Consider the following 25,765-nt stretch of genomic DNA (forward strand, 5'->3'; position numbering starts at 1 on the left):
CACCCTCATCAGATGTGCTGTCCAGAGTGCAGAGCTGCTGTTCCAGGATCAGTGCAGGAGCTCCCGACCAACCCGCTGCTGCTGAGACTCCTCCAGAGCCTCCAGGATCGGGGTCCGCTGGGCACACCGAGGGACAGATCCGTCAGATATATCAGCTCCGCAGTCCAGGAGGACCTTTTAAGCAGTTACTTTCAAGATCTGCCCAAACAGGGGTAAGAATATGACATGTGCTTTTGTTGCATTGAGAAGAAAAGCTTATACAAACTGCGCCCTCTGCTGGCCAGATCTTCTCTGCTTCTGTCAGATAAGGGGCCAAAGAATTACAAACACCCAGCAAGGGCCTATTAAAGCTTTTGCAATTACTCTCCAGCCCGTCTCAAACACTCAGTCTTACAGCAGCCAAAGCCATACTGAGTTTTGTCAGGTCCTCAGCCTAACCTAACAAACTGAGTACAAGAAAAGCATGCATGAATACTTCAGTGAAGCACTCATATAAAACTACAGGAGATCACAAACATAAAGAAAACGAATCTTTCTTTTAAAGAATCTCTAAAAAAAACCTCCCATATTCTGCAGACTTACAAAACAGATAAAAAATTCATGCACCCTTAAAAAATTTAAGTGAATGTCCTGAACTTGTGCAGAACGCAGAGCCAATATTAATGAATAATTTAGCCGTGAGATGTTAACGGGACTTTGGGGTTTAAGGGATGTGTGAAATTGAAATCCCATAGATTCAAAACAGATGTCTGGATTGTTTCATTGCAGGGTAAAGCAGGAGATGATTTATGCGCTGACTAAGGCTGCAGTCACCAGCAGATCTCCCATCATCATTAGGCTTGTCTTGTCTTATCTGTCAATAGATCCACTGCTCATTAATCTGTCTGACTGAAGCATATGCCTATTCATGTAGGACGAATCTTATGACTAGGAACTTATAAACAAGATTAGAAGTTCCCGATGGGGTCGCTTTTATGGAAAACTTGGATGACTAATGAAATCGTAAGGCAATGCTATATTTAAAACAGAATTCAAATGCACCTGTTCACCACTAGAGGACGCCAGTATTATTTTAAAATAAACTTGGACCAGTTGCATTTTTTATATAACTAATTCATCAAATGAGCTCTGTATTGCATGTCTTGTTTATAGCACATATAGCACAAGTACAGTAAACTTTGGTTTTAAACAAATCCAATTTTTGTTGTGGAATCTATTTCATAAACTAATATCTAACATTAAAGCAGCTAGCTGTCAACAAATCAAATCTGTGTCTGATTTTGATGTTGATTTCGGCCTGTCTCACCTCAACTCACCTCAAAAAAATAAAAAATAAAAAAAGGAATATAAAATCAAGTCATAATTGTCTAATGATCTTGGTATTTTGAGTATTTGTTTAATTGATATTCACTTTTAAAACATTTCCTACAGCCTGATGGGAAGACAAGTGAATCATCTCTAAATTATTTTCCTTTTAAACCATTCTATTAAACAGAAAGTAATGTATCAATAACTACAACAAGTTTATAAATAACTACAAACCATTTTGGCCTGAATGGCAGCTTAATTATGGCAAAATTTACAGCACTTATAATATAAATTTTATATTTATATTATCATTATATTTATAACAAATATTTCACAAATTGTCCATTTAATTTAAATGTCTATTTAATACCGCCAATTATTATGTATTTCAAAATCACACAAAATTGCATTTTGCCAAATTTAGCTAACAGGGTAAACAAATTTAATAAATAAATAAAAAATTATTTTATTATTTTATTTTTTTTAAAGCTTAAGCACATTTCATTGACAATTTGTTGACAAATAAATGCATTAGTTTAAATGTCATTACAAATATCTGTCTCTCTAATGATCACTTAATTAATATAGTTTAACTTATACGGTGTACAGCGGCAATGAAAACATCATTTTGACTTCAGAAGTGTTTTCAGTCCGTTTCTGAATCTCAGGGACATTGAGCTGTAAGAGGACACCTGACCGCAAACATCCAGTTTAGGGCTGCTCTCTCAATCGCCCGTGCCCTTTTCTCTCTTCTTCTATTCCTACGTGACCACAAGGTACGTGAATGTTTAACTATATTTCAGTACAATGTTCAGTTTTATATCTAACTCGACGTTTTCGCTGCGAACGTGTTTCGTGTAACCAGGTAAACGTGACGTCGCGCGCGACTCACCTGATCTTGATTTCAATGAAAACTTGCTTTTGGCATAAGAGCACAAATGGTTTTGAAATGTAAGCTCAATTATAGTAACATAACCTAAACATAAACGTGTGTCGTGTCTGTATTTACAAATGTCGCTTGACGTTCACACCTGTTTGCATATTACAATAGCATAATGTACAGGTGTTGACGGAAGTACATGGCTAAACAGGTTTACAGTGAGAAATCATTATATGATTAGGGATCTAATATGCACTTTTGACTGAAGTAGCTCTGAATACTTTATGAAACTGTGTCTCAGGTGTGCTGGAGGAGGAGTGCCTGTTCCTGTATGATGGAGGATCTGGTTGTTTTGAACCTGTTGGAGTGTCCTTTGTGTATGGAGCCCTTGGACGTGTCTGCCAAGGTCTTGCCGTGCCAGCACACGTTCTGTATGGCATGCCTTCAGCAGCACGAGGCATCACACCCTCATCAGATGTGCTGTCCAGAGTGCAGAGCTGCTGTTCCAGGATCAGTGCAGGAGCTCCCGACCAACCCGCTGCTGCTGAGACTCCTCCAGAGCCTCCAGGATCGGGGTCCGCTGGGCACACCGAGGGACAGATCCGTCAGATATATCAGCTCCGCAGTCCAGGAGGACCTTTTAAGCAGTTACTTTCAAGATCTGCCCAAACAGGGGGTAAGAATATGACATGTGCTTTTGTTGCATTGAGACTTAAATGTCTTTTTTTTGTGTGTGTGTAGCAGCTGTTGGTGTGTTTTGTGACTTGCACTTAAGGCTTGCCTGCGTGTCAAGATTAGGCTTGTTTGCTTTTGTTTCTGAATTAAAAATAGTGCTGTCAAACGATTAATCGCATCCAAAATAAAAGTTTTTGTTTATATAATATGTGTGTGTGGACTGTATATAATAATACACACACATGCATGTATATATTTAAGAAAAATGTTAAGTTTATATATTAAATATGTTTATATATGATATAAATTATATGAATAAAAATATATGCATGTAAATATTTTCAAAATATATGCTATATGCAAAATATATACAAATATATTATGCAAACAAAAACTTTTAATCATTTGACAGCACTAATTAAAAGCTTTTATCTTTTAGGGGTTATGATTTATTGTTATTCTGATGTGAATATTTTCAAAACTTTCTCTAGTATGTGTTATATTACACCGTGTCTGTTGTCGTGCCACATCAAACAGAGCATGATGTTTGTTTTTCAACAGAGCGATAATCATGTGCAGCGTAAATGATGATGAAATGTGTATATTTAAATATATCAGGATGGTTTTTATGTTGTTTTATATGGTAGGTCAGTTTGACAATCCGATCTGCTTAAGAGCTCTATTATCTCTGTGTTTGTTTAACAATGTCCACTGAAACACACTGGGCCTTGGTTTGGTTTAAGTAGGTCGGTGGACTTGAGTTTCATTTGGGAAAAAAGCCATTGCATTTGCACAGTAATGCTGTTTAGAAGTTTGGGATGCTTTTGGGCTTTGGGGAACCTTTCCCACTGGATATCTCATTTCTAGTATACATGCATTTGAAGTACTGCAAGATAAAGAGCGCTGTTAGATGTTGTGTAATTTGCAAAAGTCAATTGTCCTTTAATTCTATATTTTTTTATTATTATATATTATATATAATAAATATATTTTTGTATTAAAGTTTAACTTTTTCTAATATTGTTTTAGTCTTTTATAGACCAAAACATGATTTTTTACAAAATGACAATGTTAGAAATAAACAACAAAAAAACAGAATAAATAAGATTTATAGACTGAATCTCTCTCTCAAAAAAGTCTAGATCATATTTAATTCCCAAAAAATCTAAATATAAAAAAAGCAATAATATTTTGCATAAAGAAAATACAATCTGTCTAAATCTATTTAGCTATAAAATTTTACATTTTTTGGTAACACTTTAGAACAGGGAACACTTATTCACTATTTACTACGACTCAATAAATTCCTAATTTGCTGCTTATTAATAGTTAGTAAGGTAGTTGTTAAGTTTAGGTGTCGGGTAGGATTAGGGATGTAGAATAAGGTCATGTAGAATAAGGCATTAATATGTGCTTAATTACTACTACTACTAACAAATGGCTAATATTCTAGTAATATGCATGCTAATAAGCAACTAGTTAAGAGACCCTAAAATAAAGTGTTACCGCTTTTATTATTATTATTATTAAAAAGAGCATAAATTAAAAACAATACAACAGGTACAGCATAAAGCATTCTTTAACTGTACTGTCAGATCTGCTTTTGAATTTAAACCAGGGGTCTTAAACTTTTTTTCTGATGTTTTGTACAGAAATCAATTTACTTTTATTTATAGTCATATATCAGAAAACAACAACAACAACAAAACATATATACATATAAAGGTCAAATACAAAATGACACATTTTGGTGTCCGCATCAAATTAAATTTACCAAAGTGATTTTATATACATAGAAAGCATATTAAATGCAAGTAAAGTGTCTACTTTAATGTTTCGAATAACGTTGTGATAATAAAATGTCAAAATATGGGTGAAATAATGTTCCATCTTCATTCATTGTAAAAGATATATTAACGTAAAAATGAATCAACATACTTATTCTGACCTGTGCTCATTAAAATATATAAAAGAATAAGTGATCGTTCTAAATTTTAGTATATTTTAAATGATTAAAAACCTCTTGCAGACAAATGAGTAAAACATGATAGTTTGAAGGATAGGCTTAGTAGGATTGGTAGATTTAAGATGAATTAGTTGAATTAATGGGTAACACTTTACAATAAGGTTCATTAGTTAAACATTAGTTAATGTATTAACTAACATGAACTAACCATGAGCAATACATTTGTTACTGTATTTACTAATCTTCGCTAACATTAGTTAATAAAAATACAGATGTTCATTGTTAGTTCATGTTAGCTCACAGTGCATTAACTAATGTTAACAAGATTTTAATAATGTATTAGTAAATGTTGAAATTAATATTAACAAAGATCAATAAATGCTGTATAAGTGCAGTTTATTATTAGTTAATGTTAACTAATGTAGTTAACTAATGAACCTTATTGTAAAGTGTTACCATAATGAATTAGTTTTTGGGGGCTGAACTGTGTGATCCTTAAATAGGTGTTTTAATCTTATCTAATGATTCTTGTTCTAAATATGCCTGACAAGATTTTTTTTTTTAAACTAGCGTTACATTGAATGACATATATAGTGGGTGTCTGCTGTAAATCATGTTAAAAATGTATGATAGTCATTTTTTTGGCTCAGAAAAAAATAAAATTAAACAGGACAGATTCTAATGTTTGGAGGGAACAATTAAAGCTGTATTTAACTTTTATTGTTTTGATGCTTCAAAACCCTTTTTTGTCTTTGACCCATTACCATATAGTAAAGTCCGTACATCAGTAGCATAATTTTGTGCATTCCAGGAAGTAGAATTAGATGTATTTAATTGTCATGACAATAATAGCACAATGTAAAATATAATTGTCCTAGAATGGCTTCATTATTTCTATTTGAGTTATGATCCAGATATATTTTTGACAGTCTTCCCTATGCTATTTGTATTTGTTTCAGGTGCAAGCTCAAGCTTTATCTGACTTCCAGGGTAACACACCTGGCGAGCTCATGATGAAGTCAGGTGACATTATTTACCTGCGCTGGAGAGTGGATGATAACTGGTATTACGGCGAAGGCAGAGACAGCTGCGGTCTGGTTCCGGTGGATGTGGTGAGGGTCATCGGCGAGCAGCCGCAGCCGCTGGCCCTTTGCCGAGCACTGTATGACTTCAATGCTAACCATCTGGATCCAGGGGGCAGCAAGGAATGCTTAACCTTCTTCAAGGTTCATTTCTGTACTTTATAGACCTACCCATTTAATTTGATTTCTTCTTCTTTAATCAATGTACCGCCACAATTCAGTTGGGTTGGTACAGTGGCCACAAAAAGTATTTGGACACTTATGCCATAAAAAATGTGTGAATGTCATTGCATTAATAAAACATCAAAGCTAGTGGCATCTGGTAAAATTATTCTAGACTGAGCTCTTCTAAGCTATTTTTACATTTACATTTAGTCAATTTGCAGACGCTTTTATCCAAAGCGACTTACAACTTGGGAATACATAAAGCGATTCATCTTGAAGAGGCAATCAGACAGACGAAGTGCTTGTAACACCAAGTCTCAGGCATTGTTCAAATAAGTACAAGCTAGCGAGGGAAGGAATAAATAATTTTTTTTAAGTTTAGGATGAACTCAAGTAGTGTCGAAAGAGATGAGTTTTCAGCTGTTGCTTGAAGATTGACAGGGATACAGCACTCTGGATTGGGGTGGGAAGATCATTCCACCAGCCAGGAATGGTGAACGAGAATGTTCTGGAGAGTGATTTTGAGCCTCTCTGTGATGGTACCACGAGGCGTCACTCACTAGCAGATCTCAGACTTCTGGAGGGGATGTAGATTCTTAATAGTGAGTGCATGTAGGCGGGTGCTGAGCCTGTGGTTGTTCTATGAGCAAGCATCAGTGTCTTGAACTTGATGTGAGCTGCGATTGGTAGCCAATGCAATGAGATAAAGAGAGGTGTAACATGGGCTTTTTTGGGCTCGTTGAAGACCAGTCGTGCCGCTGCATTCTGAATCATTTGTAGAGGTTTGACTGTGTTTGATGGAAGTCCAGCCAGAAGAGCATTGCAGTAGTCCAGCCTAGAAATGGCAAGGGTCTGGACAAGAAGTGGTGCAGCACGCTCCGTCAGAAAGGGCCTGATCTTTCTGATGTTGTGTAGTGCAAACCTGCAAGATCGAGCAGTCTTTGAAATGTGCTCTTTAAATGTCAGCTGGTCATCAAAGATTACACCAAGATTTCTGACTGAATTTGATGGGGTAATTGTTGATGAACCTAACTGGATCGTGAAGTCATGCTGTAGAGTTGGAGTGGCAGGGAAGACAAGAAGCTCAGTCTTTGCCAGGTTGAGCTGCAGGTGATGTTCTTTCATCCATGCTGAAATGTCCGCCAGGCAGCCTGAGATCCTTGCAGCTACCGTTGGATCATCTGGTTGAAAAGAGAGATAGAGCTGTGTGTCATCAGCGCAGCAATGGTAGGAGAATCCATGTGCCTGTATGATGGGACCCAGTGATGTAGTGTATGTGGAGAAGAGAAGGGGTCCAAGAACCGATCCCTGAGGAACCCCAGTGACCAGTTGATGTGCTTTGGATACCTCCCCTCCCCAGGCCACCCTGAAAGACCTACCAGTGAGATAGGATTCAAACCAGCGAAGTGGAATCCCAGTGATGCCCAGTGATGAGAGAGTGGAGAGGAGTATCTGATGATTGACAGTGTCAAAAGCGGCAGATAGATCCAGCAGAATGAGGACTGATGATTTGGAATGGGCTTTTGCAATTCGCAGGGCTTCAGTGACCGAGAGAAGCGCAGTCTCAGTTGAATGGCCACTCCTGAAACCTGACTGTTTAGCGTCCAGTTTGTTGTTCTGCAAAAGAAACAATGAGACCTGGTTGAAGACAACTCGCTCGAGTGTTTTCACTATGAATGGAAGGAGAGAGACAGGTCTGTATTTTTCTATAAGAGAAGTGTTTAATGTAGGTTTTTTGAGCAGCAGGGTTACCCGAGCCTGCTTGAACGCAGTGGGGAAGATGCCTGTGAGGAGGGATGTGTTGATGATGTGTGTGAGTGCCGGTAAGAGTGTGGGAGAGATTGCTTGCAGAAGGTGTGAGGGGACTGGGTCAAGAGGACATGTTGTAGGATGGTTGGAGAGGAGAAGTTTGGATACTTCAGCCTCAGTCAGGGGACAGAAGGAGAAGATGGGAGTTTTAGCAGTGGATGTGGTTGGTTGGGGGTCCTGTGTGTGTGGAGGTGAGAACTGACTACTGATTGAGTCATCAGCTGTTATAGAAGTGGTGGGAGGTGGTGGAGGGAGACAGAGGAGAGAATTAAATGTTCTGATTAAATTAATATATATTAAATATATATATATATACACACCTTTATTTAACCAGGAAAAGACTCACTGAGATTAAAATCTCTTTTCCAGGAGTGCCCTGGCCAAGATAGGCAGCCGAGTTTGCATATACAAATAAACAACATAGTTACGACATACATTAGAAAACCAACATATAACCGGTTAAAAACAATTACGCACGTTAAGTTGCTCTCTAGATTACATGGTAAGGACTATAAGAATTATAAGACACCAAGTTTTGTAACTTCATCTCCTTTTGGAGAAGATTCCAATCTGAGGCGGCAGCATATTTAAAAGAGGTTTTACCAAACTCAGTTCTGACGAAGGGCACACAGAGATTATAATTTGATTGAGAATGTAATGAATGATTTCCAAACAAAGTCCTTTGTATAAAACAACAGAGATAATTTGGCAAATGACTCAAAATTGCCTTATATATCAACAAATGCCAATGCATTTTCTCCGAATTCTCAGGGAAGGCCATGCAACTCTTGCACATAATTTACAATGATGAGTTAAAAATTTACAATCAGTTATAAATCTCAGAGCACCGTGGTACAAAGCATCCAAGGAAGAAAGAAGGTAAGAGGGGGCATGCTGGTAAACCACATCCCCATAGTCGAGAATAGGTAGAAATATAGCGTGGAATGTTTTTCGTCACCTTAAATGGGAAACATGACTTATTTCTAAAGTAAAAGCCTAACTTCTTCTTTAATTTTTTTACTCAGATATTTAATATGTGATCAGAGCTTAGATATAGGTCTATAATTATCCATTGAAGAAAGATCATCTCCTTTTGACAGAGGAACAACAAATGCTGATTTCCAAATCTTAGGAATTGTATAAGTTATTAATGAAAGATTAAAAAGATATGTCAACGGAGGAGAAATAAAATCAGCCGGGCAATATAATCAGGACCCGGCGATTTATTCACATTTAATTATTTTAAAGCAGAACAAACATCAGAGAGAGTAATTTGTTGGAAAACAAACTCTCTTGTCCATAAATTATGTTCAGCTTCAAAAAATTCTAAATCAGAAATCATATCATTACTGGAAATAAAGACCCTGATGCAATAAAGTGACTAAAGTTAAAACTATTAAGCATTTGCTTTTTATCTGTAATTTTAGTAGAGTCTGTCAATATACAAGGGGAAGCTCTGTAAATGTTTTGTTACCGGTTAAGAATTTAATATTCTTCCACAACTTCCTAGGATTTGTCAGATTTTCTGTAGTTTTATCAAGAAAGTAATTGGATTTAGACTTTCTAATCGCTACTGTACACTTATTACGAAGCTGCCTAAAATGTATCAAGTTAGAATTTAAATGTTTGTCTGGCCTTAGCCTATGCTGCATCACGCTTTTGGATAAGATCAAATAGGACAGTTGAAAACCAAGGATTGTCCCGGTGTTTAACTCTGTTTTCTCAAAGGTGCATGCTTATTAATAATTGGCATAAAACTATTATAAAAATAGTCCCACGCACGATCCACATCTGGAATTAAAGTGATTTTATCCCAATCAGTTTGAGCGAGATCATATAAGAAAGCTTGCTCATTAAAATATTTTCTATAATATATTCTATAACGCCTAGTTATAATTCTCGGATTCTGTTTGGGTAGTTTCGTATCTCTGGCTACTGCCACAACACAGCGATCACTGATATCGTTTGCGAATACAGAAACTGAAGAATATTTATGCGGAGCGTTTGAAAAGACCAGATCTTTTAAAGTAGATTTTCCTGGGAATTTCAAATTAGGCCTAGTGGGTGTATCTACCAATTGAAAAAAGATTACAACTATCGCAAAACAATTTAAAATCATCAGATATTGAATGCGTCCAATTAAAATTAAAATCACCCATTAAGATCGGTTCCCTGTAATTCAAAGAGGCCAATGAATGCATTATAGAATGTAAAACACAAGTAGAAGCCGAAGGAGGTCTGTAACAGTGAAGTCTGTTAAAGTGAGCTGAAGGGTCTTAGACACTGAGAGATTTAAAGCTAATAGTTCATACTGTTTAGCTATTGACACAGATATTCTTTGACATAAACTGCTACCCCCCCCCCCCCCCTTTTTAACCTATCTGCTCTAAAAACCTTATAACCAGCAATACTGATGTCGTTGTCTGTGATAGATTTATTAAGCCAGGATTCAGATATGACTATAACATCCGCATTTGTATTTTTAGCCCATATATACACCATATCCAACTTTGGCAACAGACTACAAACATTTAAATGTATAAAACCCAATCCAGACCTTGATCTAAACTCAACTGGTGTAGTAAAGTTTGAATCAATGTAAGGTCCTGGGTTAGGAGATACATTACCAGACATTAATAACATTATTACTATTAAACTCCTTCATTTAACTGAATTACTCACTCTAATTCTAGTCATCGGCCCCAAACAAAAAAAAAGAAAATTAAGCGTACAATAATTTACCTCCCTAGATAAAGCACATCTCAAAAAATCAAAATACATAAAATTCATGGGATACAACATCCCATCCCATAGTGTTCAAAAATGACAGAATTAGTAGATAATTCTAGATTAATATGTCTGGCTATCGAAATTTACCAATGATGAATTACACAAAAATGGACCTGAAGCAAACCCGCTGCCACTTGTATATACTTGACAAACTGTCCAAAACAAACTTAAAAAGAGCATGCTTCCAGTGGTTAAACACCGCATACTGTACACAAGCAAGTCGACGGCCACAAAAGTCCAAATAAGCCCGTAGAACAAAGGCAAACACGTACCAAGTCTCTTGTGCTCTTGACGAAGATCCCCGCCACACAGTCGATTAAAACCCAGTGCAGACTTGTAGACTGATGCCTTTGTGCAATGTAATAAGTGTAGCAAATCAGCTCAAAAGGGAAATGTATATAAATAATTACAATTAATTATGATTAATTACAATTATTTACAATTATACAATTATAATTACAATTATTGTCTCATAAAACAGAGATTTTTTGAGAAATACTTTCTTCGCTCACAAAATTGTTATACTCTTTCTGTTCCTTTTGTTCGATCTGAATTAGGTAAAACGTCTTTTATGTATGCTGCTCCGACAGACTGGAGTCTTTTGCCATCGAAACTGCAATTACAAAATTTGCTGTCTTTGGATAATTTTAAATTAGTTATTCGGCAGATGGAAATTGACTCAACGATATGTAACTGTTTTTGTGTTTTTAGTCTGTTTGTGTTGTAATATTTTGTGATGAAACTGATGTACTGCTGCCCATTTTTTGGCCAGGACACTCCTGCGAAAGAGATTTTTAATCTCAGTGAGTCTCTTCTGGTTAAATAAAGGTTAAATGAAAAAACAAAAATTATATCGGCTGACAGTAATAACTGTAGCAGAATTAAATTGCCATCAACTGATCTGTTCGTCCAGCGAACATTCAGCGTAAGTTCATATCAACTCTAAGAAAGGATATTTTCGTGGCCACAGAAAATACTTTCCTATTAATGCATTAGAGCATGTAGTAAGGATCAAAAATCGTAAAGGGACATTAATTTGCAAGGCAGAACCAGAAACTCATGTAATTTGTGCACACAACTTTTATTAACTAAACGCTAACACACATAACTAATCTAAACAAACAAACAAACATACATACACTCACGCGTATATACAAAAGGGGAGCTAAAGTGGATGAATGAAGCCATTAGAGAAAACAGAATGAAGCTATGAAAAGAGTCAGTTAACCACCGGAGTAAAACCATCAGCGCCGTTTATAACGGGGTCTATAGCTTATACTAAACCTCTGTTTTGTTTAGTTAAATGTACGATACTTGCATTGCGTCCGTGATTGACGAGTGTCTGGATGCAGTCTCGGATGAAAATCTTGATGGTTTCAAGGTTTGGACTCGCGATCACGTTCTTCCGGGTTGAAGAGTGATGAATTCCAAAGATGATATTCTGGCTCGGTGGTGATTGGGAGTTTCTTCCCAGGTAGAAAGTGAAAAATAGCTAAGAAAGAGATCTGATGAGGTCCGAGCTCTTGGGTGAATGGAAAGTCAAGGCCACAAGGCCTGGCACAAAAACTTAAGGGTCCAGAAGAGTTCTAGTTCACATCCTCATCTTCTCAGAATCTAAAAGAACCGCAGACTGTGATATGTTGGAGTCCACCGGGCACGTCGGTACCGGCTCAGGCTCTCCACACGGGCAGCAATCCGGAGATTTAGCAGAAGAGTTTTTGCAGAAGAGAGAAAGGCGTAACTGTGCGTGAGCCCTTTAAGGTCTGAGAAGAGTCACACCTCTCAGGATGGGCTTGACCAATGAGAAAGGCTGAATTTCCAAGCGGGAGTTTGGAAATACTGGGGGGGTTTATGACCCTTTGTCTGAGAGCATGGCAAATTGCATATGAACTGGATTGGAAGTTGATATACAAACTATTAAAGATTCCTAGAATACTAATATGTTGCATAGGTATCAACATATAATATACACTCTCAATTAGATCATCCGGAGACGAATTGATAGAGACCAAACATGGTATAAGTGAGGTGATATTAACTAGTGATCTATCATAAGCATGCATAAAGGTATAGAGGTAGTAATCATACACAAAGACATGGGAATATGCATGATAGAAAAATTTGTCTGTGAATTAATGAAAGAAGTCATTTCCTATAGCAGTATGTGTTGGTTTTAGAGAGAATTGAGTAGGGAGGAAGATTCTCTCTACATACTTTTTGGGGCGTAAAGTTTATCTGGTCTGGCTGAAATGTTCTGGTTGTCATGGTAACCGGGGGCCTGGAGTCATTCACAGACATACTGGCACCCAGTATGTGTATTGGGTGAGGGGTCTGTGTCTATTTGTTAATCTAATGACTAATTTGATTTGTTAAATCAAATGAAAAACTGTGTGTCTGATTGGTCCAAATGCTACATAAGCGTGAGTAATTCAACAAAAACAGTCAAATTTAAATCCAAATCCCAAACAAAGCTTCATGATCTTAAAACTCCAGGATTTAGGCTGAGATGGCAGCACACAGTCATGTACAGACCAGATGACTTGATCCGGACGACTTGTAGACTGATAGTTGTGTGTAATGCAACAAGCATGTGCAATGCTTCAAAACAGTCAGATTTATATCCAAATCCTGATCAAACAAAGCTACACAGGCCCAGAACTCCAGGATTCAGGCTCAGATGGTAGCACACAGCCACACATAAACCGGACAACTTGTAGACTGACGGCTTTGCGCGATGCATTAAATTTGTAAACTGATGACTTTGCGCGATGCAGCAAACGTGCACAATGCAACAGAAACAATCAGATTTAAATCCAAATCCCGATCAAGCAAAGCTTCGTGGTCTTAAAACTCCAGGATTAGGCCGAGATGGCAGCACACAGTCGCACGTAAATGAGATGGCTTGATCCAGACGGCTTGTCGACTGATAGTTATATGTATGCGATGTAACAAAAACAGTTTCAATTCTTTTCTTTTTTCTTCTTTAAATTAAACACCATATTTATGGTGTCAACAGTCCACTTAAAACATGAAAATCTAAATAAACAGAGACAGATACTAACACTACCCTGCTGAAAAAAACAATAGAATCCTGCCCAAAACACAATAGAAAATGTAATGGTTTTAATGGTTATAATGGGAATTGTATTGGTTTTAATGGAAACTATAATGGTGTGTACTGGTGTGTGATTGATTCTATTGGTGGGATGTTAAATCCTATTGGAAAAATGCCCAAAACACACTACAAAAAGGAATTTTGTAATGGTTTTACTGGAAAAAGCTAATGGTTTATAATGGTATTTTAATGGAAACCATTGGCATTTCTGTGATGGTTTCTATTGGGCTTCTATTGTTTTTTTGGTAACACTTTACAATAAGGTTCATTAGTTATCATTAGTTAACAACATTAGTAAACATGAACTAAGAATGAACATTACTTCTACAGCATTTCTTAATAGTAGATAATGTTAATTTCAACATTTACTAATGCATTATTAAAATCACAAGTTGTGTTTGTTAACATTAGTTAATGCACTGTGAACTAACACGAATAAACAATGAACAACTGTATTTTCATTAACTAACATGAACAAAGATTAATAAATAGTGTAATAAATGCATTGTTCATTGTTTGTTCATGTTAGTTAATACATTAACTAATGTTAACAAATGACACCTTATTGTAAAGTGTTACCTTTTTTTTTAGCAGGGTAGCAAATTAACGAGCTGCCATCTTGGAATATATATATATATATATATATATATATATATATATATATATATACACACACTCACACTATAAACATGTATTATTCTTATATTCTTATATTTTTATGTGTGAGTGAAGTGTCTAAGTACTTTTTGAGGCTATTGTATGTTGAACATAAGCATGTTTAGTATTACTTGCCTCATTAGTGTGACTCAATGTGGAACCTGGGAAGCAAATAAAGCTCTCTTCTTTGGGCTCTGTAATGTAGCAGTATTGTTAGTCACACCGCAGGACTTGAATTATATAACAGTTTTGACTCAGGCACAGCATCCATTAAAGGACATTTTCCTGGAGTGTTGTTTTTTTCTGAGAGCAGATGGTCCAAATGGGTCTGGAGCCGAGTTAAGGGTGTAATGGGCCTGCAGCTTAGAGTGATTCAAGCTAAGTAAACGTCTTCAGGGACGTCCTGCTCCCACAGCTGCCTAACACATGCCTATCTCTCTCTTTCCCCCCGCAGGGAGACAGCATTACTCTTATCAAACAAGTGAATGAAAATTGGGTTGAAGGTAAACTTGGAGACAAAGTTGGGATTTTTCCGTTGCAGCTCACAGAGGTAAGACAACAGGCTTTCATTCTCGATTTCAAAACATGTTGAATCTCCCAAAGAAATCATATATGTTCAGATCATATTTAACCCCAATAATAATAATAAAATAATTAAACAAGAAATTATATTTTGCATAAATAGATACATTTTCACTGCAATGCAAAAATACTGGACAATGTTTTTTTTCAATTACTGTTTTAAAATGAGCATCCATTTTACAACCGTAATGCATACTTTAAATTGTACATTCAAACCTGTTTAACAATTTAAACCAGGAGTGTTTAAATGTTTTCTTTTGTATTTCTATGATAGTAAGCTTTGCACTTTAAGCCAGGCCTGTAGTAACTTGCACAAAATATACAGTATTATTGTATGTACATCTTGTTATTATAGTGTCACTGAGATACTGAATATTACATTTGATTTTTTTAAATATTTTCATGCAAATTTTTTTTTTGTAATTTTGTTGTATTTTTTGTTATTTTATTAGCTTTTGACATTTTTAAATGTTTATACAGTTTTTAATAATTTTATTTCAGTTTAAGTTATTATCAAGTTAACTGAAAATGAATATGAGCAATGTTGCCTTGCAAACTAGCTGAGATAAATTAAGTTGTTTTTTATTTTATTTCATTTAACATTTATTCAATTTCAAGTAATGAAAATGTTTTTATGGTTTTAGTTAACTATAATAACCCTAATTTACATACTTTGTTGTGGTGCTTACATAACATTGAAAACCTCTAAAACAATCATTATTGATATGCATATAGTTGTACTTTACATTTTAAGTTTACCAATATATTTTAATGCGGGAGGGATAACGAGGCATGTTGCTAAACTTTAGCTTCTTTTTGTAATTTTTAATATTTTTATGTTATTTTTAATTTTAAACAAAAACAAAAACAAAACTAATTATTTATTTGTTCTCTTTCACAGACATGGCTTAGCTTAAGCCTTAGTTAAATTAAGATATATAAGCAGCTTTTATAAAAATGCCTTAAAAGAAATCTTTACAAGCGTACATCTTGAGACAGATCAATGGCACTGACATATTTTAAGATATGTCAGAGCAAGATATTTTTAGTTGAGACCGCTCAAACATGCATTTCAGTCTGGGACTAGCTTAAGCCTTGTCTGTGAAACCGGGGGTAAATATCCCAGAAAAGTACTCAATCTTTGATCAAATGTGCTTATGGACTCCTGAACTTTTGCTTTTTAACTCAAGCTTTGGTTGAAGTTAAGTTAATACTGTATTTTTGCTTATTGCATATTTTCACATTTTCTTCTATGAAAATAAAAAATTCAGATCAAACGGTAATTGGCAGACCCCTGCAGAGCTGTAATGAGAATAGTATTAGACCGCTGAGAATGGAGGATAATTTTCTTACGATTATAATGTCACTGCAAAAATGTAATGATCCTAAAAATAGGCTTCTTAGTGGAAAATATCATTCTTTTGATTTCGTATTAAAACATAACCCAGATATTTTTTTACTATTATTCACTTTCTAAGCCTTTATGCAATATAGAATATACAATCATTAAAATAATTATTATACAATAAATTAAAATCACTCATAAATTACAGTGTGACGTTAAATCTTCATTACTCGTCAATCTTTTCAGTGTCCCCTAATCGTTTCTCTGTTTAATGTCACGATTAAATGCAGAACAATAGGCCCTCATCTCTCAGCGCTGGCAGTGGTGGTAGCTACTTATCACTGTGTGATAACAGAGTAAGTGAGCATGCTATCTGTGACGCTGCACTCCTGTGACTGACATGTGTGCTTTTCCTCCACTGCTGCTCCAGTGAACTTCATGTGCCACCGGATAATTAAGGAATGCTTTTCATTATCCGTGCACTGGATTATATCTGAGGTTATTCAGATAAGACAGCCAGCCTCGCTCTCAACGCCACTTGGGCATCTGAGCAGCCAGGCGTGAAGGCACAGTAATGCTTTCTTCGGTGGCAGAGCAGCTCATCATGGGAACAGAGAGGGGGAGCGTCACTCCTCCTGCCCACATGTGCTGCACCAGTCCATCTTAACGCCGCGCTCCTCAGATCAGCAGCTCCAGCTGCCACTTACATAGGAAGTTTAGTGCGAGCAGGTGGGACTAACAGCACTTTTCTTTCTGACAAACTCAGACGCAGCAGGTAGAGCGGCTTATGCAACCCAGCATGCCTTTATTGTGCATCTCTGCTTCTTTTTAAACCGCTTTGTGTTTCCCGCTGCAGCCAAATCCGGCTGCGTACGAGCTTCTGGAAAAACGCAAAAGGAGGGACTCTGTGGAATCGCACCCACGGAGCGGAGGCAGGGTCAACGCCGATGCTAGCGTCCCCAGGCAGATCGCTGGAGCGTCTCACAAGTCAGCCAGGCCTCCAAATGTCAGTCTCCTGAACAGCCTGAACTATCCTCACATCAGCTCCAGCGCACAGCCGTCCTCCAGCAAGACGCCACAACTCACCACATTTAACAAGCCACGTCTGAGGAGCTCTCGCAGAAACTTGCCTAAGGTGAGCATGCAGCCCCTGTGTTTGTTTGTGTGGGAATGATGATTGGCTGTTTATTTGCTGTGCAGACATGCCATTAGTTAGCCATGCATGCTACATTAAATGATAAGAGTGAGTTTAACACCCGTGAGTCAGAGATGTGTTTGTTTTTGTTGTCTGTGGTCCTTCTTGTATAAACAAGGAACGATTTTTATAATATCTTAATATGTGCGTAATGTGTGTCAGTCTCAGATTGTCTCACACATTTGATTCGTTTTTGTGTACATAATATATGTGTATGTGTGCTGTGTATATTTATTATGTGTATATATAAATACACACACACATGCATGTATATATTTAAGAAAAATGTTATGATTATATATTAAATATATTTCTATGAATATAAATATATACATGTAAATACTTTCAAAATGTATACGGTATGTGTGTGTCTTTATATATATATATATATATACATAATAAATGTACACACACATATTACATAAACAAAAACTTTTATTTTGGATGCGATTAATCGCGATTAATCACAATTAATCGTTGCCCAGCACTAGAAACAATGCATTGAAATCCCCTTAAACGAGCTAATCCTTCTTGGATTTTCCGGACTTTCCCCTCAAAAACGGGTGCAAGTATTTCTCTCCTCTGTCGCTATGAGATGTTTTCCTGTGTGAGAGGAAGCCAGCGTGTTTGAGAGCTAAAAATGCCCTATTCTCTGTTGCTGCTTTACAAGCTCATGACTCATATAGAGTTACATAACACTTTCCTCTTATCTGGCTCATTCCTCTCCATCGAGCAGTGACTCTCTCTCTCCTCCTGCCATCAGCTGTGTCATTAATACAAGGCGAGGAGAACATCACATCACGGAGAGACGAGTCAGTCGTATTACGACCTGCCCGGGGCCAGTTAACACTGGATTTCTTGCATTATTTGTGTTTTTTCTTCAGATTGTGCAACACTCTGAAGTCACAGGAAACATGGCCACTGTTTCTGACTCAGCAGCATCTTTCTGATGCGAAAGAAAATATTTAAAGCAATAGTTTCCTAAAAATAAAAATTATTTTGTCATTGTTTACTCATCGCCGGTGCAAACCCATCATGAACATAATGGAGCACAAAAGAAGATATTGTAGAATCTGCTGGCTGCTCCATGCAATTAAAGTGAAATTTTGAGTCTGGTGCTGTAGAAGTGCGGGATATTGACAAAACATGATATCTCAATATTTATTTGACAGATTTTTTTTTTTGATGACTATAATTAAACAATATTTTCTGTGTTTTAATACTGGTACCTTGGCTGGTTTAGGCCTGTTACGGGTAAATAAATATGACACTAAAACCGCCAGTAGGTGGCGGCACGTCCCTGTCTTAAAGAGTGATTCATTGAATCATTCATTTAAACAATTAGTTCAAAACTGCTTCATTTAGAAACTAAGCAAGTGACTGTTTTTTCAAATGGATCATTGACTCAAATGATTTGTTCTAAAACAGATATATTTGGTAAGGAATATTGCTCTGAGATGCATAAATGATCCAGCTTTGATTGAAACAATTTTTTTTTTGTCGAAACAGAAAAAAAAAGACAATATTGTGTCAAAAATGTAACTCACTCAATATTAACTTCTTGTTTGTTGAACTGTTGGATAAAATTAATAAGACATTTGCGATCATGGTGCTAATATTTAGGAACACGGCTGTTGCTTGTGTGATATTACTTAGCTATATAAATGCAAAAGCCAATGCTTTTGCTCTCTCAAGACTTGTTTCTGTTTGTTTTTTTGCAAAGTGAGTGAAATATTCCATAATGTCAGCTCGCATATCATTCAAACAACAATTACGATATTATCACACACAATGTCGCACACCCCTAGCTGTAAAATAGTGAAAATAGTTTCAAAGTAAATCCTACACCAGAATTTCAGTGCAATATAATGTGGGACCAAACTGACTTTCTTAAAATACATGCTCTGTTGTACTTATCTGGTACTTTTAAGATACAATTGGATTGCAGCACTACTTATGTCACCGCCTCACTAAGATAAATCACCTATGCTGTATTTCTCATTTGTAAGTCGCATTGAATAAAATGTGTTAATGTATAACTTATGTGTCTTCTGTGGCAGTGCTGATGTAACTAAGCTGTAATCACCTGCTCTCTTTGAGATAATTATGGGACATACTGTAGGTGTAAGTGATTAAGAGAGGCGTGGAAATTGTCAAAGTTACAGAATTCACAGATCGGTCTCTTGTTTCATCATGCTTTTGTAATGAACTAATATTAGACTGGATTTCAGTTTAAGAGGAAGACTCATGACTCATGACTCATGACTCATGACTCGGACTCTTCCATGAGCCCATGGCCTTAGTATTAGTGGTTTGTTATCAGTGCTATGGAAAAGTCTCAGTCTAAGGCTGTTTTCTGTCTTAAGTCAGCTTTGCAACTCATGTCAGAGATGTTTCATTTGTTCTTACGCAAGAGAACTATAAAAATGACTCCTGAATTAACTTTTTACAATATCCTTAATATGTCAATCCATTAGCAGTATTCAGTGAGCGAAAGTTCCTGATCGTCTTTTAATTTTGCTTTGTTTGGTTTTTCAGTCTTGTTTTTGCTGTTTTCTGTTGCTTTTATTCTTTTTTTTTTTAGCTTTTAGTCTTTTTTGTCTAATTTTGTTTTTGTCTTATCTTGTTTTTTGTTTCGGTTTGTTTTTGTGTCGTATTTAGTTTTGTCATTTTTATTAATTTTATTTTTGTCTTGTTTTGCTTTGATTTTAGTCTTTTGCTTGTTTGGTTTTTGCTTATATCTTGTTTTTTTTGCTTCGTTTTTTGTCTTGTCTTTAGTCTTCTTTGTTTCAGCTTGTTTTTACTTTTGCTTTGTTTTTGCCTTTTGTTTTTAGTCTTGTCATTTTGTTTTGTCTTGTTTTTGTTTAGCTTTGTTTTATTTTGTTGTTGCTCATCTTGTTTTTTTTGTTTTGTGTTGTTTTTATTCTTGTCTTTTGTTTATCTTGTTTTTACAAGTCTTTTGTTTATCTTGGTAGTTTAATTTTCTATTTAGTTTTTGCTTGTCTTGTTTTTTGTTTTGCTTTGGTTTTTGCCTTTTGATTATTCATGTATTTTTGTTTTTGTTTTGTTTTTTGCCTTGTTTTTTCATCTTGTCTTACTTTTGTCTCTCTGTTTTGTTAATTAGTTATCGTGAAGTTATTAAAAACTATACCACTTACCATTTAACACATGCAAACTATACATTATCAGAATGCAACATAAGTATGAATGCTTGGAGTTCAACAAATGTTGTGCTACACTTGTATTGAAGAGATTACATTGCTGTCAGAGTTTGCACAAGATAAGAAAATTACCAGTTACTTTCTGACTATTACAGAGAGACAGAACAATGAGCGGTGATAGTCCGCCGACCATCACCATGGCACTGATTAACCCTCAGGCGTCCTCCCTGCCGTCAGAGAGCAAGATGTCTGCCACCCAGCAGCTCTCCATCAGTGTGTAAGTGTTTCTGAGATCATATACGATACAATACAATACAAGTTTATTTATATAGCACATTTTAAAACAACTGGACATATGTATCTTGGATGATCACCTAAAAGATGATCTTGCATTAAAGCAAAAAAAAAAAAAAACATTCATTTTATATATGTTCAATTACTGTGAGTGAGTAAATAATGACAGTAGTTTCATTTTAGGCTGTTTGGTTGACCTATTTCTTTAACTTGATATGTTCAGGTGTGCTGCGCTGTATTCCTACACGCCTCATCGCTCTGAAGAGCTGGAACTGAGGAAAGGTGAAATGGTGGGGGTTTATGGGAAATTCAAAGAGGGTTGGCTGCGTGGACTGTCTCTCAGAACAGGCAAAGTAGGGATCCTGCCAGCCAACTATGTTACACCTGTGCTCAGGTGAGCAGAAGAACTTATAGTCACAACAACAACTCTGCAAAACATACCACTACTTTCCTTCTCCTCTTCGTCTCCTTACTAGGGGTGTGCGATATTGGCAAAAAATTATATCTTGATATTTATTGGGATTTTTTCGATAACCATAATTAAATAATATATTGCTTAGTGTGTTTTGTGCTGGTACTTTAGCTGGTTTAGGCCTGTTACGGATAAATAAATGACACTAAAACTGCCAGTAGGTGGCAGCAAGTCACTGTCTTAATGAGTGATTCATTGATTCATTCGTTCAAACGATTTGTTCAAAACGGCTGATTCATTTAGAAACAAAGCAAGTGATCGTCTTTTGGATCATTGACTCAAATGATTAATTCAAAAATAGATTAATTCATTCAGACGCACAAATGTTCTTCTCTGGCTTTGTTTGAATTGATTTTCATTGGTGAAACAGAAAAAAGACAGTATTGTGTCTAAAATGTAACTCACTCAATATTAACCTCTTGTTTGTTGAACTGCTCATGCGCTGATATTTAGGAAAACAGCTGTTGCCTGTGTGATATAAATATAAAAACAAAAACCCATACAGGGATCTTTTTGGTTTCATAACGTGGATTTTAGGGTCATTCTAACTGCATTCTAATAGGCTTCATCACACAGTGAATGCTTTTGGACTCTCAAGACGTGTTTTTGTTTGTTTTTTGCAAAGTGTGTGACATTCTCGATCATGTCTGCTCACATATCGTTAAAACAACAATTACTATATTATCGCAGGCAATAAATATTGCACATCCCTAAGGTCCTTATATTATTTAATATCTTAAAAACACTGTTAAAAATATTCATATAGGCTCTTCAGGTCAGTTTATTGGTGCATGGGTTGTTTAAAGTCACAGTACATGTTACAAATGCAATGTTTTTATAGACCTTTTTAGTTCTAATTAGAACCGTTTTAGTTTTACAAGCACAAACTTATTATCTTGATAATCAAGTTTACAGTAAAACACTGACTTTCCCACAGGACATCTGCAAGGTTTCTTGAACAAACCAAACCTGCCGTTCCTAATACAAGCACAGTATCAACAAAACGGCACACCCCACACAAGCCGCAGGCTGTTGTCCTGGCCCTAGACCGAGTAAACGCCGACGCCCCTTCAGCTACAATGGCTGTCATGTCATCTGGCGGTCCCGGGCGAGCGCCGCAGCTGGGTGGAAAGCAGGGATGGAGCACAGTGAGACGCACCCTCCACTCCACACACAGGGGTGAGAGCCAACGAGCCCTTACACGCCGGGACAAATTAAATCAGCTTTTACTGTTGCACTTGTAACTGTTCTATATGGAAAAACTAGTCAAAATTGTGTTTTATTTATACATTTTGTCATTTTAAGCCAATATACATTTGATATGTTTTTGAAATTTATCTATTCTGCTTACCAAAACTGCATTTTAAGCATTAGGCATGATCATGTGACACTGAAGACTGGAGTAATGAAGCTGAAAATTCACATAAACATTTACATTTTACAATTTAGAAAAGAGTTAGTTTAATCATAGACTTTTCAATATTACTGTTTTAGTGTATTTTTAATTATTTCAAATAAATGCGGCCTTGGTGAGCACTTCTTTTAAAAACATTAAAAAAATAAATATTTCAAACTTGTATGGGCACATTTTCGATCAGTATCAAAAGAATGAATGAATACATTCATTTTCAGTTAATTTAGATTGAACAGTTATATATGGTCATTTTCTCTCTTCGTATATTTTTTAGATTTTTCATTGACGTGAAATCTTCTGCAGCAGGTGTGTTATTCAGTCTGATGCATTTCTGCTCTGCCTTTTGTTTAGGCTTGCCTCATCATGGAAACTACAATTCAGATTCCATCGTGAGCCTTCAGCCTCCACCTCAGGATTTGGGGCAGATCTATACTTTCGGCCGCTCACCCGTTCTTCCCAAAAAGAGAAACGGTTTGTTCTCAAACCCCATGAAGGCACAGCATTGGGCATATGAAACCACAGCTCCCTCTGCTGGTGGATATCAAACGGTCAGCAGGGACCCGGTCCAGAAAGAGGCCACCACAGCGCCTCAGTCCATTCTGGTCAAACCAGACGCTCATAAGCACAATACAGAGAAGGTAAAACATCTTTTTAGGACTAGGAGTTGTGATGTTCTAGGATTTAATGAGATGTTTCGTCCTTAAATACTCTCAAATGTTCAAATGAATTGCATCAGCATTTTTTTCTTTTTGTTCTTTCAGCCAGTAAAGTCAGTGCGGTTCCTGACTCATGATGCTCCGCAAACATCAAAAATGGCATCCACCTCACCTACAGGACAAATCTCTAGTTCCCAGCCTGGTCTTTCGGCTCTAGACCACTGGAACCCTTCAGCCATCTTGGGTCGGGACGGAAATACATTAGTTTTTAAAGACACAAAAACACCTGCACCCAGAAAGAGCACAGGCCCGGACCACGCTTCTATGGACTGCCTCTCGCTAAATATGAAGCCAGTACTGATCAACAACCAGTCCGGCTCTAATAGGTGGGTTTTCTTGAGTGTGCCTTTAAAGGAAGTATTGCGTTATCTGATCAAATGGCTCGCAATGAATGGCAGACTCATTTTTCTTACATCGGAAAACTGTCAGTTAGCAGATAAAGTATTTTTATGAGATTTATCGAGATAATTCACCGAAACTGTTTTAACAGAAAAAACATTTCCTGTCAGAATGTGAAGAAGCATGTAGCACATCCTGGCGTTTTGTGTTTGTTGCATGCTTTCTGACCGGCTAATGTTGCTTTTTTCAGATTTAGGGTAATGAAAGGTTACAACTCTAAAACCGATGCAGAGCTCACGCTGACGGAAGGAGAAATAGTCGTCGTTCAGAGGCCTCGAGCAGACGGAAGGATTCTCGTGACCCAGGAGATCAGTGGAAAAACGGGCCTTTTCCACAGCAGCGTTCTGGAAATCCTAGACAAACTCCTTTGAGTGCCACAGTTTCTTCTGCACACGTTCTTCGTCCAGTGCTGTGTTTATAGTCACACCGTTTTAGCCTGTTCTGTCATAAACCTAAATTAAAAGCAATATCCTGTGTATGACAAATCAAGTCTTGTTTCATGCACACCCACTTGGCACACAAACTAGGTTTTTATCATTAGTCAGTTCTGACGGATAAACGTGCCTTTTTGTATGTTGAATCGCTGTTTGCACTTTTAGATGTGGTGAGAGGTGGGGAAGTTTGTTCATTCTAGGAAACCAATAAGTATCTTTGACTGTTGGATAAAGAGAGGCCTAATGATGACTTGTTTAAGATTGTCTTTTTCACGCTTAAAATCCTGTCGTCTTAATACAGTAATGGTGGATTTGTTTTGTTGTATAAAACGTCATAGCATCTATATCCTGACGATGGAATTCTTCAGCGTTCCTGTTCTCAGTCCCTTTTTTGGGGGGAATTTTGGGAAAACTGGTAAACTAATAATAATAATAAACATAAAGAGTTCAGAATTCTCTACTGATTGGGCTTTTTTTTTTGCTTTTTATTGAATTGGATTTAGGACTGATGTTATTGTTTACATTAAAAAACATTTTCTCCTTTTGCACATAAAAAAAACTGAGTAATATACAACAGCAGCCACTTCACATTAATTGTTTGTCATATCAGAGAATTCAGACTGAAGCAGGATTTTAAAAAATTACAAATAATTCAGTTACAATGGGACTAACACTGGTAATAATAAACATTTCAGATTGAGAAAAGGATGATTAGAATATTAAATTATTAAATATATTAACTGATTACATGTAATCTGGATTATGTAATCATATTCCAAAAATCAAGTATTTATGATTAGATTAAATTACATTTTAAAATAATCAAACTACAGTAACTACGGTCTTTGTCTTTGGAAGGCTTGTCTTTCAAACACATTAAAATGCACAACCTCTTTCACCTAATATATTTATTTTAAGGTAATAATTCAGTAACACATTTGCATTCACGGTTCTCTGGAGTTCTTTAAGGGTCACGTGACATGCAGGTAAACAACAACAAAAATCTTTTTAGTTAGTGTTTTATTTTGATTGTTGTCATTTTAAAATTATTTTAATTTTACATTTTTACGATTTAACTCACAAACCCCTGCATTTCGTTAATGAACCCCTAAACCTTGACGCAACGAATTGAATATATTTTCATGATCTTTTTTTTTTTTAATTTTATGTATTTTTTATTTTAATACGGTACAAAATTATCCTGTTTAAATCAATGTGATAAACGAGTTAGGTCAAAAGTAGTCCGATTATATTAGGCCACCTAAAAATGGGTGTAATGGATTACGTTACAATTTTTTACGTTACA

The 25,765-nt window shown here is 36.3% G+C and overlaps 1 protein-coding gene across 1 annotated transcript; it reads left to right on the forward strand.

Annotated features, from left to right (window-relative positions):
• The first annotated feature begins 1,947 nt into the window (after positions 1-1,947).
• On the forward strand, positions 1,948-24,919 carry sh3rf2 (SH3 domain containing ring finger 2). Its single transcript, XM_058797819.1, has 11 exons — positions 1,948-2,084; positions 2,490-2,864; positions 5,789-6,055; positions 14,902-14,997; positions 17,231-17,509; positions 20,886-21,007; positions 21,248-21,418; positions 22,434-22,675; positions 23,262-23,548; positions 23,672-23,952; positions 24,216-24,919. Exons 2-11 carry the CDS (start codon positions 2,520-2,522, stop codon positions 24,394-24,396), a joined length of 2,271 nt encoding a protein of 756 aa, XP_058653802.1. The 5' UTR covers positions 1,948-2,084; positions 2,490-2,519; the 3' UTR covers positions 24,397-24,919.
• Positions 24,920-25,765: the final 846 nt, after the last annotated feature.

This window comes from Onychostoma macrolepis, chromosome 14, assembly GCF_012432095.1.
Source record: "Onychostoma macrolepis isolate SWU-2019 chromosome 14, ASM1243209v1, whole genome shotgun sequence".
NCBI lineage: Eukaryota > Metazoa > Chordata > Actinopteri > Cypriniformes > Cyprinidae > Onychostoma > Onychostoma macrolepis.

What these genes read in the sequence shown, in the direction of transcription:
- sh3rf2 (XM_058797819.1), top strand. Translation starts at nt 2,520, where the DNA reads ATGATGGAGGATCTGGTTGTTTTGAACCTGTTGGAGTGTCCTTTGTGT. An exon ending in CAGCAGCTCTCCATCAGTGT is followed by an intron (nt 21,008 to 21,247) that starts GTAAGTGTTTCT and finishes TGATATGTTCAG; the next exon opens with GTGTGCTGCGCTGTATTCCT. An exon ending in AACCAGTCCGGCTCTAATAG is followed by an intron (nt 23,953 to 24,215) that starts GTGGGTTTTCTT and finishes TGCTTTTTTCAG; the next exon opens with ATTTAGGGTAATGAAAGGTT.